The sequence below is a fragment of the Rhinatrema bivittatum genome, unplaced genomic scaffold (genome assembly GCF_901001135.1).
Source record: "Rhinatrema bivittatum unplaced genomic scaffold, aRhiBiv1.1, whole genome shotgun sequence".
Classification (NCBI taxonomy): Eukaryota; Metazoa; Chordata; class Amphibia; order Gymnophiona; family Rhinatrematidae; genus Rhinatrema; species Rhinatrema bivittatum.
In genome coordinates, this window is record NW_021821241.1 from 1 (window position 1) to 17,010 (window position 17,010).

The 17,010-nt window shown below is 44.2% G+C and overlaps 1 protein-coding gene and 1 long non-coding RNA gene across 2 annotated transcripts; one reads left to right on the plus strand and one right to left on the minus strand.

Moving 5' to 3' along the window:
- LOC115082538 lies at positions 1-1,358 on the plus strand. The gene is made up of 2 exons (XR_003854191.1): positions 1-66; positions 1,173-1,358. It is a non-coding gene; the product is annotated as an uncharacterized LOC115082538 (long non-coding RNA).
- A 1,181-nt stretch (positions 1,359-2,539) lies between these two features.
- Positions 2,540-13,739, minus strand: LOC115082539 (tubulin beta-6 chain-like). Its single transcript, XM_029586765.1, is given in 5 exon segments — positions 2,540-5,990; positions 8,857-8,875; positions 8,877-8,968; positions 11,945-12,053; positions 13,591-13,739. Coding segments are annotated over 5 exon segments (1,371 nt in total). The 5' UTR covers positions 13,648-13,739; the 3' UTR covers positions 2,540-4,896.
- Between the last annotated feature and the right edge of the window lie 3,271 nt (positions 13,740-17,010).

Here is a 17,010-nt window from a genome sequence, read left to right on the forward strand (position 1 = left end):
GTGGAAGCTGACAAAGCAGCTGTAGCTAATGTTAAAACAGTAAAACCAAAAAAGGACAACGTCTAGGTAATGCCTTGCTTTAGAAACACAATAAAGACGCAAATCTTATAGTCATAGTTCATGTCACTCACCTGTAAGGTCCTTGTCTCGGACAGAGTCATTTTAAGGGATGCAGTTCAGCTATTTAAAGAGCATCACTAGACACACTGGTTTCTCTCCTAAATGCTACTGGAAATGTAAAAACATTTGTCTGCTGTTAAAGGACAGTTTTCTCTTTACCTGCCTTGGGATAGGATATATCAGAGGTGATTGATGGAAGAAATAAGCTTGCAGGCTGTTGAATGATTCTGTACCTTTATGAATCAGTCATAAATTTAGCCTTGCCAATCCTCATAATATGAATGTGTTGTACATCCAGCAACTCCCAGATTCTGTTAGCAGGTTAAATAAGTAACCTGATGGCTGTAGCACTCACCCAATAGCTTTTTAAAGCAGCCTCTCCATGTATGAAGCTGGGGGAAAGATGTCTTAAATAATGTACAACTGTAATCGATGCACAATCTGGTTTTACATGTTTGTTTACTGTGTTTATGGGTGCGCCTTGATGGGCATTATTTTGTACTGGAATGTGAGCGAATAGTTCACATCTTATGAAGAAAGTTGAAAATTGTCAATGCTACACATACTAATTTTAAGGCATGCTTGATCTCTTGGTACATGGCCACCAAATTTACTTCCCACTGTCTGTTTGCTTAGTGCTTGGATGCCTTTTACCTACAAAGTAGACTTATTAGTTTTCAGTTTTATCCTAGACTGATTTGCTTTATGACAGCACTGTGTTGTAGTTTTATAGATCAAACTATACGCCTTTTTTTCTCTTGCTTGACTACCATAGTTTTCTCGCCCTCCAATGTTTACGACTTATAAGCCCTATGCTCACTTGCAATAGGGAACCATTATCAACTATTTTAAACTGTGGACATTAGCTGCACTTCGTCCAGTTTTAATGTGAACTGCTGAAATTTAATGGAATGATTAAACTTGGGGTGGGGTGGGAAAGTTGCTGTTTTAATGTGCATTTTAGAGCTAAAATCTAAATTGAAGCATTGATGTTTCCATAGAGCATAAGTAAAGTGTTCATATGGTTGTCCCTTATTTGTTTCACTCCTCAGATTTTGACCTATGGCCACTGTTCAAAACCTCTGTGTACCAGTACCCTGAAGATCCTTGAATTTGGATAAGAAGATCAGCCATGTAGTTTTTTTTGTTTTTTTTCTTTTGTGGTGTTGAAAATAAGCCTTTCATATATGCAAATTATTATAAACCAAGCTTCTAAATAAATATGGTTGTGAAATATGTTCTGGTTTCAATAACCATATGAGCTACTTTATTGGGAGGAAAAATTATGTAACCACTTCTGCCAATATGTGGTCTTAAGCTTTGTGTTGGTGCTTTTTCATACTATTCACAACTAAGCTAATTCAAAATCTAGGTCAGTGGTTCCAAAGCCTGTGCTGGAAGGTCTCCAGCCACTTGGGTTTTCAAAATATCCGTAAGGTGCATGAGATGAATTTGCATGCACTGCCTCTATTGAATGCAAATTCATTGTGGATATCCTGAAAACCTGTCTGAGTGAGGGTCCTCCTGGACAGTTTTGGGAACCATTGATCTAGAACATTGGGTTGCTAGGCCTATCCTTGGCACATGTCTTAGTATTAAGTTCATTTGTTACTGCTGATTGGAGCTATTCACTGATGTAAACAAGTTGGTAGAACATGCAAGCCCTTCTGGCCATCTATCACTGAAAACATGAGCCTGCATCTCCTGTGTAAGGGGCTGCTGAGATCTATGTACATCACCGACTTGCTAATGTTGGGCATTTGCATTGGTTACATTTTTTCATTCTTCACACGATGCACTCACTTGGGCTGTCTTGGTTCTGCTGTTGAATGATAACCTTTTATCCTTTGGTTGTATCCATAATAGAGATGAGGAAGAAGAGCAGGTGCTCTGTATGCCTCTCCCTGGCTCCAGACTATATCACTGGGTCTTATATACATCTAAGTGGGCAGCAAGGCTAACTGCCACAGTGGCTAGAACCAGCCTAAGAGCAGCAGTGCCAGCTTCTTTTTACTACAGCTGAACTATTCTTTGGAAATGCCTCATGATTCTTGCAAGGCAAGTGGTGAAGAAAGATGTAACCCTTTCTAATTTGTATATGGGAATATAAGCTGAGTCACTAAAGTTAGTTATTGCAAAAAATCTTGGCTGTAATGGAAGACTCTCAATCCTGTTCCTTCAACGGAATGACAAGCACCATGGAGCTCATGCAGCCTGCTGGCAACTCTGAAAATTAATATTCTTTGTTTATTGTGTGTTAAATTGTCTTTTGCATTTGTAAATTTTAGAGGCATCTTCAGTGCAAAGTCTCAGCACAGTGTCTATAAGAAAGGGAACTCTGCCAAAGCTTTCAGCATCGCTTGGCAGACCCGTGAATCAATGAGGAAGCTTTGGCAAGAAGAGAAAAAAGTGAGAAGAACCAATTTGAACTATTTTTAATTCAGGAACAAAAGAAAATTTTGATATACAATAAAATGCAGTTAACAAATTGCCAAAACAAAAAGTGCTAGTGTTTAGCAGTAGAGCAGGGGTCCTGAATTGGAAAGCATAGGTTTGTTACATAACTAATTTTAATAGTTTAACATCAAGCACAATTACAAAGAGAGAGTGGTTATACTATTTACAAAATAACTAGGAAAAAAAAAACCACCTTTTCTCTGATAACCTCCGTAATATATTTTTGTTTAAAAAAGCCCAGGCCGATAGCACCATCCACGTGGATTGTGCATTAAAGTTGATTCTGTAGTGTTGCTGACTTCTCTTCCACCCTGTCGTTGCTCTGCCCTGAGGCATGGGCTAATCAGACACAGATCTACAGAAGTGGATTGAGTTCCAAAGAGCGCAGCCTTTGGCATCTTCATAATCCAGAAGTCTCCTACCCTGTTCAGAAACCAGGGAAAGCTCTTCTTGCCTCTACTAGTGCGAGAAATCATTTTAAAGGTGAAGTACTATCAACCACCAGCCACAGCAAGGAAGAGCAGTACCTCTCCAGAGTGCTTGGGTATTTCTTTGTATAATGTCTGATGGTTTGTTTGACAAAACAATGTAAGTTCAGTGACAAGGGACAAGGAGCATTGCCATCCAGCAGCTCCAGATCCCATCATCCATTGCAGTGTGTCAGGGACAAGGAAATCACGAACTGGTGCCAGTTGCTTTGATGCAATAATTTATAATAATAAAAAGCTGAAGTTACAAAAATGGATGATTGGAGTTGAAATATCCTGTGCTATTGTACAAGGCTTTTTACTTATTGTCAACCAAGCACATTGCCCTTATGAGAAGATGTAATGTGGATTTTCTGGCTGTGGTGCCAGTACTGCAAAATGCCGTTTGGTTGACAACACTGCACTGTCCTCCGGCACTATGACCCTCTCCTAGGGAGCCCATTAGCAACTCTGCCCTGGGGAAGTAAAGAGCCCTTGACAGTGGGTCCAACCATGATTTTAATAGAGGATGAAAATATAGTGGGAGAAAGTCTGGGGGGAGCCATTTCTAATCTCTCAAAGTGAGGGAAACCTCGTCTGTGCTACTTCCTCTTTAACACATTTCTGCTGGCCCATGTAAAGGTCTGTGCTATATATTGCATAACAGACCTCATACAGCCTGCCGCGGAATCAGTGAACGTTGCAGCGTGAAGATCTTAAGTTTCTGGAACAAGAAAGGAGGTGGACATTTCATTTTAGCAGTCACCACCTTCTCCAGCAGGACCCTGCGTACAGTGAGTAGGCCGAGGCAGAAGAGAATCTAGGAACACAGGAGTTACGGGATGTTTATGGGCAGCAGACTACTTAGTTTAATCTTTTAAACATTTCTGAGAAATAATCCAGAAAACACTTGTAGTATAAAGAATAGACAGTTTGAGATGGACTCTGCTGCTATTCATTAATTATGTTGACTGATCATCACGAAGTCACAATATCAAATGACATTTCTAATAAAATCCCAAGTTTGGTAAAACAGCAGTGCAGGACTTTAACTATGGAATCAATTTAGGGGAACATACGACTGCATAAGTGCAGAGTCAAAAGCATGGGTGTACTTTGACAATGATCCCCTGAAACGGACCTGCTCATATCTGCACCTCCTAATTAGTGCAGATACCTTTTCTGGCAAAAGCTACATGTGTAATTTTTAAAATGCAAAAGTAGGTGATCCAAATCCCACCCCCAGGAACGCCTCTCCCCCTGCCGGTATACATAGCCCATTGAGGCCCTACATGTGTACTTCTACCTTCTCAAAAAGCCCTGTTTTGCCCACTAAAATGGCTTTAAGATTACTCTTTAAGGCTACTGCAGAGAAAGGGGTAATTGATTCTACTAACACTACTTTATGAGCATCAGACATTATTTGCAAAATCTGTAAAATGAGGTCATTGGTGCAGAAAGGCTGGGACTCTATTGCCTTTCACTAAGGATCAATAGCATCTCCTGTCCCAGCATGTTGGACATATAAAGCTTCCTAACTTATCACACAGCTTCTTCCAACTTGGTGCAGACGTTTATTTGTCAAGGTAAACCCAAAGCTCTGAAATGCAATGCTGAAGTAATTCTTAAGCTCTCTATCTTACGTCAGGGGATGGGGAGAGATATTCATTTACAAAGTGGGTACGAGCGGCAGAATGATACAGACTGCACCCTCGCTGTGCCAATGATAGAATTGTACTGTAATACTGGATTTTTTTTTTTTTATTAAAGTCACTGATTTAAGCAGTAATCCTAAAGAGTTGCATGAAATGTTTTCCCAAGGCATGGCATAAAAATGCTGCCTTCTAGGAAATTAAAATGCCTTTTCCACTATTTCTGCCACGTGGTACTTGGTTTCCTTCTCGTCCTCTTCCTCGTAATATCCTTCTAGTTCTGCAGTCGCATCCTGATACTGCTGGTACTCCGACACCAAGTCATTGGTGTTACCTTCTGCTTCAGTGAACTCCATCTCATCCATTCCCTCCCCAGTGTACCAGTGCAGAAAAGCTTTTCTCCGGAACATGGCCGAAACTGATCAGCAATTCGGCGGGAAGATCTCTTGGATGGCTGTGTTGTTGCCTATGAAGGTCGAGGCCAACTTGAGGCCCCGGGGTGGGATGTCGCAGACTGCCACCTTGACGTTGTTGGGGATCCACTCCACAAAGTATGCGCTGTTCTTGGTCTGAACAGCCAACATCTGCTCGTCTACTTCTTTTGTGGACATCCGGCCTCTGAAGATGCCTGCCACAGTCAGGTAGCGCCCATGGTGAGGGTCACAGGCCGTCATCATGTTGCGAGCATCGAACATTTGCTGTGTGAGCTCTGGAACGGTGAGGGCCCTGTACTGCTGACTGCCCCGGGATGTCAGAGGGGCGAAGCCAGGCATGAAGAAGTGTAAGCGAGGGAAAGGCACCATATTTACAGCCAGCTTCCTCAGGTCCGCATTCAGTTGGCCAGGGAAACGCAACGAGGTGGTAACACCACTCATTGTCATGGACACTAAATGGTTGAGGTCGCCATAGGTGGGGTTGGTCATCTTTAAGGTTCGGAAGCAGATGTCGTACAGTGCTTCGTTGTCGATGCAGAAGGTTTCATCCGTATTCTCGATGAGCTGATGGATGGACAGAATGGCGTTGTACGGTTCTACAACCGTGTCCGAGACCTTGGGGGAAGGCATAATGCTGAAGGTGTTCATGATTCGGTCGGGGTATTCTTCCCGGATTTTGTTGATAAGGAGGGTTCCCATGCCTGAGCCCGTTCCCCCTCCTAGGGAATGGACAAGCTGAAAGCCCTGGAGACAGTCGCAGCTCTCACTTTCGTTCCTCACAACGTCCAGCACAGATTCTACTAGTTCGGCTCCTTCCGTATAGTGACCCTTAGCCCAGTTATTGCCAGCACCTGAGTTACCTGTTGTAGAAACAGAGAAAGGCATCCATAAAGGTACTATCTTCAGAACAGTGGGGAAAAGAAAGAAAAATGGCTTTTATCTTTATTAAAGCAAGATCTCCTTGAGGATCTGCTTATGACAAAGTGAAAAAATCTGTCTTAAGAAGTTGGTCCATTTTTTGGGATATCCACAGTAAAAGAGAATGGAAAAAGGATGATTTGAATGTAATAATTTAAGTATCTTGGAGCGACCATAACAGAAAAGCAAATGAAATTTTAGGATAGATGGCACCCTTACTCCAACACACAAAATAGATCCACAGGTACCAAAGTCAATCTCCTCACGACTACTTTTGTACCGACATTATGCTAACATTGATCCATGAACACAAAACACAACAGCAAAAGAAGATGTGACAAAAGAAACAATTAGGAAATGAAGAGATCTGCTTTCAAGGGCCCTTCTCAGATGTTGTCTTAGGCAACAGCATTCTGGCCTTTTCCTGATGCCAAGACTGCTGTGATTGGCCCTCCTTCTTCCTGCCCATGGAGGCCAGAAAAGAAAGGCTGTTGCCTGGGCCTACACCCAAGAAGAAAGAGGCCTAGTTACTATGGCTGGAAGGAGCTGCTGTTTTGACATATTTAGTGGTGTTCAGAACACTTTTAAACATTTGTATATTTTTAATTAATGAATGTTATTCTGTTTGTCAGTTGTTTTGAAAGTAGTATGGTTTTACTATTATGATTGTTTTATATTTCTTCATTTATGTTTGATATTTTATTTGGGATGGTGATGTTTCTTTTTTGCCTAGTTGCACTGCATACAGAGCCTGGCTTGTCGCAACTTCCTTTTTTTTTTTTTGTGTGTGCATATGTCTTTTTCTACTTTATGGTCTCTCTTTGCTGAGGGTCTGTCTGTGTTCAGCACATACGATCAAGATGAGGTGTTCTGCCAGCATGCAGTTTCTGTTTAGGGATCTATAGCAGCCTGGCTTGTTCGGTAGTCGTAACAGGAACTGTATGAATGTTTTAGGGCCTGGTCTTATAATGTGCAGTGTTGCCTTTTCAGAGGTAGGATTGTTACTGTTTGAGGGCTAGCAGTTAGTGCTGTTTTGGGAGGCTTGCTATATTCTAATTGTAATTCAATTTACTCATGGCTTTCTGAGGGCCAACACGTTACAACAGACCTAATACCATAGGGGTTCCAAGTGTCCCTTCTGATTGGTATTACAGAAATACATGTAAATATAACATACTCATGTGAAATTTGTTGTTATAAGTGCATAGTTTTTAATTGTGTGTGGGAAGTGGGGATGGGTGCCAGCCTGTAAGGTTTGCACCATCCCTGCTCATCTGCCTTATGATATTTCAGCCGATAACAACCGCCATGGTCTGACCTCCTCTGCAGAATGCCCTGGAATAAGTTGCTGACATGCAGTGATGAAATGGATGGAAAGGCAGAAGCTGTTATCTATCCAGCAAGGACCTGGTGAAGCGGCATCAACCAGACTAAGCAGCTTTTCATCCCAGCTTTTCATGTTGCTGGTTTTGCCCCCATAAGAAGGTTGTTTCACAAATTTCCCCCTCCCCCCCCCCTTTTTTTTTTTTGGTATTAATATTTTCTGAGATCACTTATGAGTCTGCTCCCTTTGACCTTCATAGCATGATCTCTTGTTCTGGAACTTTCCACTGAAAAAATAAAACAGGTTTACTCTTGTGCATTATTAATATCTTTGAAGTATTTAAATGCCTTTATCATATTTCCTGTCTCTCTCCCCTCTCCTCCAAGGATGTAGACATTTAGATCCTTAAGTATCAAGTCCTAAGGCTCCACCCCATTTCACTAACCCTTCTCTGAACCGCCTCGGTTCTGTTGATATCTCTCTGACCGCCAGCACTAGAGAATCATGAGATGTATAAGCTTGATTTATGAAGGAGGTCAGTTTTGCATAACTTAAGTTACAAGAAAGCCAGCTGGCGGGGGAGGGGCCCCCAGGACAGGGAATTGAGAGGAGTCTCTGTCTTATCAATGGGATGGCAGGCTTTCTCTGCAGGAAGCGGAGGCCTGCAGTCCCCCTCATGAGAGCTCTAACCTTGCTGGGATCTGCAAACTCATCCTGCCCCAAGCAAGCTGCCCTGATAGTGACGGGGAAACAAGCCGGAGGGGAGAGAGAGAAGGATAAGCACACATTAATGGTTCGCTGTTCACTCGTTTAATAATTTCACATCTTCACCAGGATCAACTAGTGTGGTGCCCCCAAGCCTGTCCTCGGGGGGACTATATTTTCCCTTTGAAAACGATCTCACCAAAACTACCCCCATGTTTTTACGTTTGCTAATATGTGCCCACGGTTGTTTTGGAGAAAAATACACTTGTACTTTTGAACAATGCAAACTCTGCACGTAAGGGCAAGGCCTGCCCTGGGACTGCTTTTGCAGGTTTACCCACCTCCCGGGCAGTTTTGTAAGAGGGCATTGCCTTGGGTAAACTGCTGTGCCACCTGTGGAAGTGACTTGAAAATGACCCTCCCCGTGTAAACATGCATGGAGCAGCCCGAAAATCTGAGAGGCAGGGAGCGGGGACCACAGGCAGCAGGCTGGGCTAGGCCGCCCACTTTTTATCACATCCAGCATGGACCAGGCAGCTTGAGGAGCAGTGGCAGAGGTTGGTTTGTGCTTTACACGCTCAGCATCTGGTGAAGAATGAAGCCTCAAAGCCAAAGTGTCTGATGTAGAACCAACTCGCAACAGCCATCCTGTATGTATTGTGTGAACTGATTAAAACATGTAGAACTATTAAACAGCACAAACAGGAGCTAGAGAAATACGGGTCTTCCATTAAACAGTAAAGGTGGTGCTCATGTTTTTAATGCAGTTGCTGACTTACCATGAATAAAGTTGTCAGGGGCGGAAGAGGGGACCTATTTTACTGGATCGGAGGCTGTCCATAGTCCCTGGCTCCAGATCGATCAGGACAGCTCGAGGCACATACTTGTGAGCTGCAGAAAAAAGGAAATCTATCAGCTTCAATCTGCGGCCTACCCTGGAGCAGGAAGATGAAGAAATATCGGCAGCGTAGATGGACCCTACTGTTCTTATCTGGCCTCGTATTCAATGTTTAAAATCAGGTCTTCTAAACAACTCGATATCGCAGAGATTTCTTGGCACTCATTTCAAAGAAGCAGAAGAAAGGTCAATGAGCTGCTGCCTTAGTCTGGCATTAATAACTCATAAGTGATATTAGTTTTATGGATATTCTATAAAATGTTAATTTCTGTGCAGTTATATCACAATTGGGGTCCTGCCCTGGATTTTGCCTCTGAAGAAGTTAACAGTAATTTAGGAGCAGATAAAGTGGACCAATGTCATTCAAATGAGAAAGATACTATGCTCTCAAAGAAACACATTTTAAAAGAGTGGCAGTGGAAAAATGAAGGCAGTTTTGAAAAAACCAACCCTTAGGCTGCTGTCCCAGCCCTGTCTTTAACTGCTTTCTTCCCTGAGTTTCTGCTCGGTTCCTGCTGAATGTGCCTCTGTGCAGCTTCAAGGAGTCCTAAGGCGACCCAGCACCCCTGCTCCTTGACTCGTGCACACATATTGATTTTAAGATGCTGTGACCTAGCCAGGAAAAATGGTCTGCATGCCCTCATGTACCCCAGGACAGCAAGCTGGGCCCGTTGCACATCCCTGGCAGAAGGAGAAGGGGCCATGGGGTATCAGAGTCCCCGTCAGATGAGAAACAAATAGAGCAACCATAAGTGATACAAAAGGCAAATGCTTCTCCATCATCAGCTCTGCTTTCTGCTTCTCCTTTCCATAAATGTGAATAGTAAATTGGCACAGGCTTATCCCCCACGTGTTTGGTTGTATAAAGGATTATTTCATTCTTGGTTCACGGACGAGAGACCACAGTACCTGCCTTTTCGGGGGGGAGGGAGGGACAGCAGCTTCCTCCTGCTCCTTTGGATTTCCATTTCAGACAGATACAGCCCCAACAGAGGTCACAGCACCACCACAACCCAGATGTTCTCCATCTGTATCGTCTCTCCCTCTTTGTCCTCCTATTCTGGCCCCACCCCCCCAGTACAGCTAGGGACCGCACCCATCACTCAGCACTGTCGCTAGATGGAGGTCTCCCCTCCCTGCCTGGGACCGTGAGTGCTCCCTCCAAGATGTTCCCGAGCCCTTCTGGCCTGAGGATCAAGATCCCAGGAGCCAAAGCCGGACCCTTGTGCCCCCAGGGTGCTGCTGACGCCCGGCCAGCCCCGCCATCAGCATCTTGAAAGTTACATTGGAGGAGCTGATAGAGGCAGGGGTGGAGCCAGAACTGAATCTGAATATGGGTGGACCCTGTTCTAGCTTCCTGCCCCACTCCACCCCCACCCTTGTTCTTTTACCCCATCTTATTTGGCTCTGCACAGCGGTGGCAGGAAACCCTTTCATTTCTGGCAACAGTCTGTGTCTTGTGTCTTCTTACTTTTCCCTTTCCCTGGCTGGCTCTCTTGTCTCACTCTCCCTTAATACGAGATACTTAAGAACAATTATGTGAATAGGCTTCCACCCAGGCCAGGCATTCCTTACATTTTAAAGTGCTGAGAGGAGGAAGGATAAATAATTTCCTGCCAAAAGTAAGCAGAAAGACTTTGAAGGCCTGGGAACCTTACAGGGCAGCGGTGTTTCCCTCTTCAAGTTAGCCTTAAAGCCACGGATCCCAGTGCCTGCAGGCCCTCTAACTGTTGCACTTTTAAGGGATGACTCAGATGTGACCCGGGTCTGCTGCTGGGGGAGGGGGCCTGAGCTAAATCAGGGGGCTCGGGCCCACCCACAGGTACACCCCTGGGGTGAATGGGATTGCTGGTTCTTTAGAGATCCAAGGACTGGTTTCAATTAGGGATGTGCATTTGTTTGAGATTAATACAAAAAATACAAAGAATAAAACTACCTGGAAAAGTTCATGTATTTTTGTGTTTGTGGTATAAATTTAAAAAGAAAAAGGCTTCCTGCAGCCCTGGAAATGCCCTCCCACCCTGCAAAACGTGAATCTGAGGCCCAAGCCACACCAGGTCCCTGCGACCACCCCGCCCCATTCCCAATTCATTGGGGGGCCTTCCAGAGCCTACCCGCGCCCATCCCCCTGCTTAAGTGAGCTGAGGAGCTCCCGCCCTTTGCTTGCCCCTTTCCTGGGTGCCCACTCGCCCCCACCCAGGTCCCGGAACTTTAAAAATGGCTCCATCCGATGGATGGTGACGCATGTGGAGGCGCTGATTCGGAGCGCTCTGCCACACACACATGTATGATCAGCTTTTCCCGACGTCTCTAATGTTATTAGGCTATAATAGGAACCGATGAGGAATCTTTCATTTTTATGCAGATTAATGCGACGTGGATTTCCCCACTGCGCCATTTTTTCAAGCTCCAGGACCCAGGCAGAAGCGAATGGGCATTGCCCCTACCCTTCAGCACTCAGGATCCAGAAGAGGAGTAAGTGGGAGACCATGGGGGAAGCAGATTTAAACAGGAGGGAGGGACGGGAAGGCCCGAGCTCTGCGTTCACGTTTTGTAGGGTGGGAGCGGCTTTTCAGGGCCATAGGAGGCCTGGGTTTGTTTGTTTTTTTTACATCAGTTTGGGGGTTTTATTGTATTTTTGTAAGTTTTATTCTGTTCAATGTTTATTTGGGTTTGGCAAATGAAGCGAAAAAAATAAAATTAAATGAACCAAAAAAACCCTGCCCCCACCCTCCTTAATAAAAAGAGCTGAAATGACCAACTTGGGGCTGACCGTGCCTCGTTCCGATCTTATTCCTCGGGTCAGGACTGCATCTCTTTATTAGCTGAGCTTCTCCCTCTGAAAAGCTGGAACAAGGTTGACCTTGAAGGCCTGAAGCCCTGGCTGTGCCCAGCGTGTAACTATTTAGCTCTGTATCTGGGTGCACTGCCAGTTCTTCAAATTCATTTTAAAAAACAAAACAACTTACAATAAGCTTCGTTGAAGTAGACATTGATTCTCTCGAGCTGCAAGTCGGAATCTCCCTTGTAGTTTCCAGTCGCATCAATCCCGTGTTCATCACTTATCACGTCCCAGAACTGGAGAGAGAACACAGAGGAGATCTTGGGAGTCATTAAGGCAAAGTGAATTGTAGACCTGTTCCACGCTGGCCCTTTTCAGTCGTTACTTACCCAGTGTGAGGTGCTAGGAAAGAATAACTCATCACGCTGGCTCTCCCCGCCAGGGTGCCCTGCGTTTTTTGTTTGACCGTCTTGAAAGTGATCTCAGTGACTTGCCCGTGCACCGAATGCTATTACCTCAGATTTAATTCCGCTCCTCACGAGTCTGCAGGACATCCACATTCATCAGATGTATTTGCGAGCATTTGGTCGTGTTAGCATGTTCATTTGCATATTTTGGTCATCCCGAAATGCAGGCCTGCCTGTGCCCTCATGGGGTTTCCGTGTGCACGCCTGGCTCCCATTTTCCCAGCGGCACGCGAGAAGGAAAATTCAGACCTGCAAGCCCATGCATGCCATGGAGTGCACCCAGGACTGGAACAGCACGGAGCTGGCTGGCGGTGTGCGAGGATGACTTACGTGCCCACCCGCCCTGAACCAGCAAGTCCCACCGCTCAAACCACCTCCCTGTTTTCCTGGTACAACCTGATACATATTACAAGATCTGTTTTAAATTACCTCTAAATAAATATACAGCCACAGCAGTCTAAGATACTGTTCCATGTTTTGCCCTGTATCAGTCTTATGAATCCCAGGGGTAAGAAGATAAAATAAATATTTTCCACTGACTGCATTCTTAAGAGTTCTTGAGCTACTTAAATAGAAAACGTTTTGAACTTGTCTCATCTTGAGCTATGTGAAGAGGGAAAGAAAAACCTGTAGCATGGCCCCATTTAAAGGCCCAAATATATTCAGAGCCATTATTTGTTATTTCTGGGGACAGATGATGCAAAGTATTAAAACACACCAAGCCACTATCTCAGCTCCCAGGCCTCCGTCCTCTTATCTTAGCAGCACACAAGCATCATCGTGAAGCTGTCACACCCTCGGCTGCACACTACCAGTCCCTTTAAATTTTAAGTTTGAGCCACCGTCGCATTTTCACATTTGATATTTTTAGCTGTCGTTCAGTTGTATCCAATAGCTCTGAAAACAGCTTTTTGACACTGACTTGCAGCAGAGCATAAAGACTACAAATTGAAGTTATCGCACGGTAAAGAGATTTAGGAGAAGTCCAGTGCAGGTCAGTGCAGTCAAAATGAGCATTGGTAATGCTCTGCAAGCTCCTGAACCTTTGACTGAGAAAGTATTTGCTAGGATGTAACAAGCCTGTTTCCCATAGACACACATAGCATGACAGCTCCATTTAAATATTGCTCATCCCTAATCAAACATTAAAGCTTTTTAAAAAGCTAAATTAAATTAGTAGCTGCATTGCTTTCTTTCCACAAGTACATCCTTCAAATATGTAATAAAAAAATCTGCATGTTTATTCTGGAACTAAATGCATCTGGGTTGATGTGAGTCTACCAAGTTATAGATGTGGTACCCTACATCTACAGCATTGCACACACATCGTTAGCAGTCAGAAAAAAAGTTTGGAAGTCCTGCTCACCTTGGCCCCAATTTGGTTACCACATTGGCCAATCTGAAGGTGGACAATTTCACGCATTTTCCTAATGCTAGGAAGCTCCGTGTCCTGGTTCCCAGACTCTTGGGCTCAGCCCTAGCACTCAGTGTCTGGCACACAAACAGTGGAAGCTGTCCAGAGGCAGCTCTTATACTGCTGCTCTGCTGTCCCGCCCACGGGTCAGGCACTCCCTGCACCAGCAGCACATGAGCTTCCAGTCCAGAAAACAGCCTGGATTGAGCTGGAAACGCAAAGGAACAGGTGGAAACTGCCAGACAAACCATAATACTAAAGCAGTCTTATCAGGGGAACTCGGCTCTCTCAGCCCTCCGTCTGCCTGACTCCGGTGAATCTGCGTAAGAGATTTCTCTCCTCAAAGCTCCACTCTTGTGATGGAGGGGAATCTCATGCCTGTAAAGCATGGATCAGGGTCGATCTGGAACCAGGTTACACAGACCGTATACGGATTGGTGGAAGCAAGGAGGGTGACAGAAAACGTATCCTGAAGGGCAGGTCCCCGGAGAATGGGAATACAACAACGTGGTTAATAAGAGAGGAGTCTAACAATGTTACACACTTAGGGGTAGATTTTTTTAAAAAGCGCGTTCGCGTACTTTTGTTTGCGCACCAGGCGCAAACAAAAGTACGCTGGATTTTAGAAGATACGCGCGTAGCCGGCCCTGCTCACGTAAATCCGGGCGGATTTATGCAAGCAGGGCTTTTAAAATCCGCCCGCTAGCTCCCAGCTTTCAGACCTATCTGCAGTTCAGCATTTGTGCATGGTGGTGGTGCGGAGAGATTAATGCTAATTTTATGAACTGTGAGGCAGGAGCTGGAGGTTATAAAATACCACAGATTTCTGTTCCAAAAGGACATGTGCATGTTTCAGTAAGTGCTTATACTCCCCATTCAAGAAAACGCATACTTTCTCTGCCCTTTTGATAAACATACAGGTATATATTATATACATACAGGTATATATTATATACATACAGGTATATATTTTATGCACATATAAGCCCTCTTGGTTCTAAAATCTCTAACACAGCAATTCCCAGGTCCACACTCCACATTTCCCAGGTTCACACTCCACAATCACTACAGGGAGGCCAGGTCCTGCGTGGCAGGGGGGAGGTTAAACCTCGAGGGCCCTCTGTGCCAGTAGCATTTTCACGCAGTCTCTCCACCCTTCAGCTTCCCCAAGGTACTCACTGAGGATGAGCTCTCTCTGTCTCTCTTATCCTCCAGACCCACCAAAAACTCAGGCAGAGACAGCAGAGTGGGGTTCAAAATGAAAAAGGAGTTTTCTGAAGTTTCAAGAAAAGCAGCCACCATCATCATCATCATCATAAGTAGAATTACCACCCCTAACGCCGCTGTCTCCTTGTCCATCCTCAGTCTGAACCAGTGTCCTTCCTTGCTTTGGGAAAAGAGAGAAAACAGCTTCTCAAAGTATCCAGAATCTTGAGAATCTCTTCCCAGGCCCAAAGCTCTCTTCAAAATCCTGCAGGGCCCACTTGGCTGCTGAGAAGGCAGGCAGAGCCAAAGTCCTTCCACCCCTAGAGAGGGCTTCTCTCCAAGGCTGGGTGAAACCTCACAAAGACAGGCTCACAACCGGAAGTCCAGAAATCTCTTCACTCTTTACTTCCACACCAGGAAAAGCCCTTCTGACTGAGAGGGTGAAGAAATAAGATTTTCATAAGAACATAAGAACATGCCATACTGGGTCAGACCAAGGGTCCATCAAGCCCAGCATCCTGTTTCCAACAGTGGCCAATCCAGGCCATAAGAACCTGGCAAGTACCCAAAAACTAAGTCTATTCCATGTTACCATTGCTAATGGCAATGGCTATTCTCTAAGTGAACTTAATAGCAGGTAATGGACTTCTCCTCCAAGAACTTATCCAATCCTTTTTTAAACACAGCTATACTAACTGCACTAACCACATCCTCTGGCAACAAATTCCAGAGTTTAATTGTGCATTGAGTAAAAAAGAACTTTCTCCGATTAGTTTTAAATGTGCCCCATGCTAACTTCATGGACTGCCCCCTAGTCTTTCTATTATCTGAAAGAGTAAATAACCGATTCACATCTACCCGTTCTAGACCTCTCATGATTTTAAACACCTCTATCATATCCCCCCTCAGCTGTCTCTTCTTCAAGCTGAACAGCCCTAACCTCTTTAGTCTTTCCTCATAGGGGAGCTGTTCCATCCCCTTTATCATTTTGGTAGCCCTTCTCTGTACCTTCTCCATTGCAATTATATCTTTTTTTGAGATGCGGCGACCATAATTGTACACAGTATTCAAGGTGCGGTCTCACCATGGAGCGATACAGAGGCATTATGACATTTTCCATTTTATTAACCATTCCCTTCCTAATTCCTAACATTATGTTTGCTTTTTTGACTGCTGCAGCACACTGAGCTGACGATTTTAAAATATTATCCACTATGATGCCTAGATCTTTTTCCTGGGTGGTAGCACCTAATATGGAACCTAACATCGTGTAACTACAGCAAGGGTTATTTTTCCCTATATGCAACACCTTGCATTTATCCACATTAAATTTCATCTGCCATTTGGATACCCAATCTTCCAGTCTTGCAAGGTCCTCCTGTAATGTATCACAATCTGCTTGTGATTTAATTACTCTGAATAATTTTGTATCATCCGCAAATTTGATAACATCACTCGTCGTATTCCTTTCTAAATCATTTATAAATATACTGAAAAGCACAGGTCCAAGTACAGATCCCTGAGGCACTCCACTGTTTACCCTTTTCCACTGGGAAAATTGCCCATTCAATCCTACTCTCTGTTTCCTGTCTTTTAACCAGTTTGTAATCCACAAAAGGACATCGCCACCTATGCCTTGACTTTTCCTTTTCCTAGAAGCCTCTCATGTAGAAGTTTGTCAAATGCTTTCTGAAAATCCAAATACACTACATCTACCAGTTCACCTTTATCCAAATGTTTATTAACCCCTTAAAAAATGTGACGCAGATTTGTGAGGCAAGACTTGCCTTGGGTAAAGCCATGCTGACTTTGTTCCATTAAACCATGTCTTTCTATATGTTCTGTGATTTTGATATTTAGAATAGTTTCCACTATTTTTCCCGGCACTGAAGTCAGGTTCACTGGTCTAGAGTTTCCCGGATCGCCCCTGGAGCTCTTTTTAAATATTGGGGTTCCACTGGCCACCCTCCAGTCTTCAGGATGAAGTCAATTAGCAGGTGTAAAAGTGCAGGAACAAGCTCAGTAATATATGCATGTATATCACTTCTAAAATAGCAGTTACTGCATGTACTCGTGAACCCCATTCCAGAATATCCTAGACCCCCGGTAAAATGTAGGTGTGAAACTGAAAATACATGCGTACTCTGGGCATTTATAAATAGCATA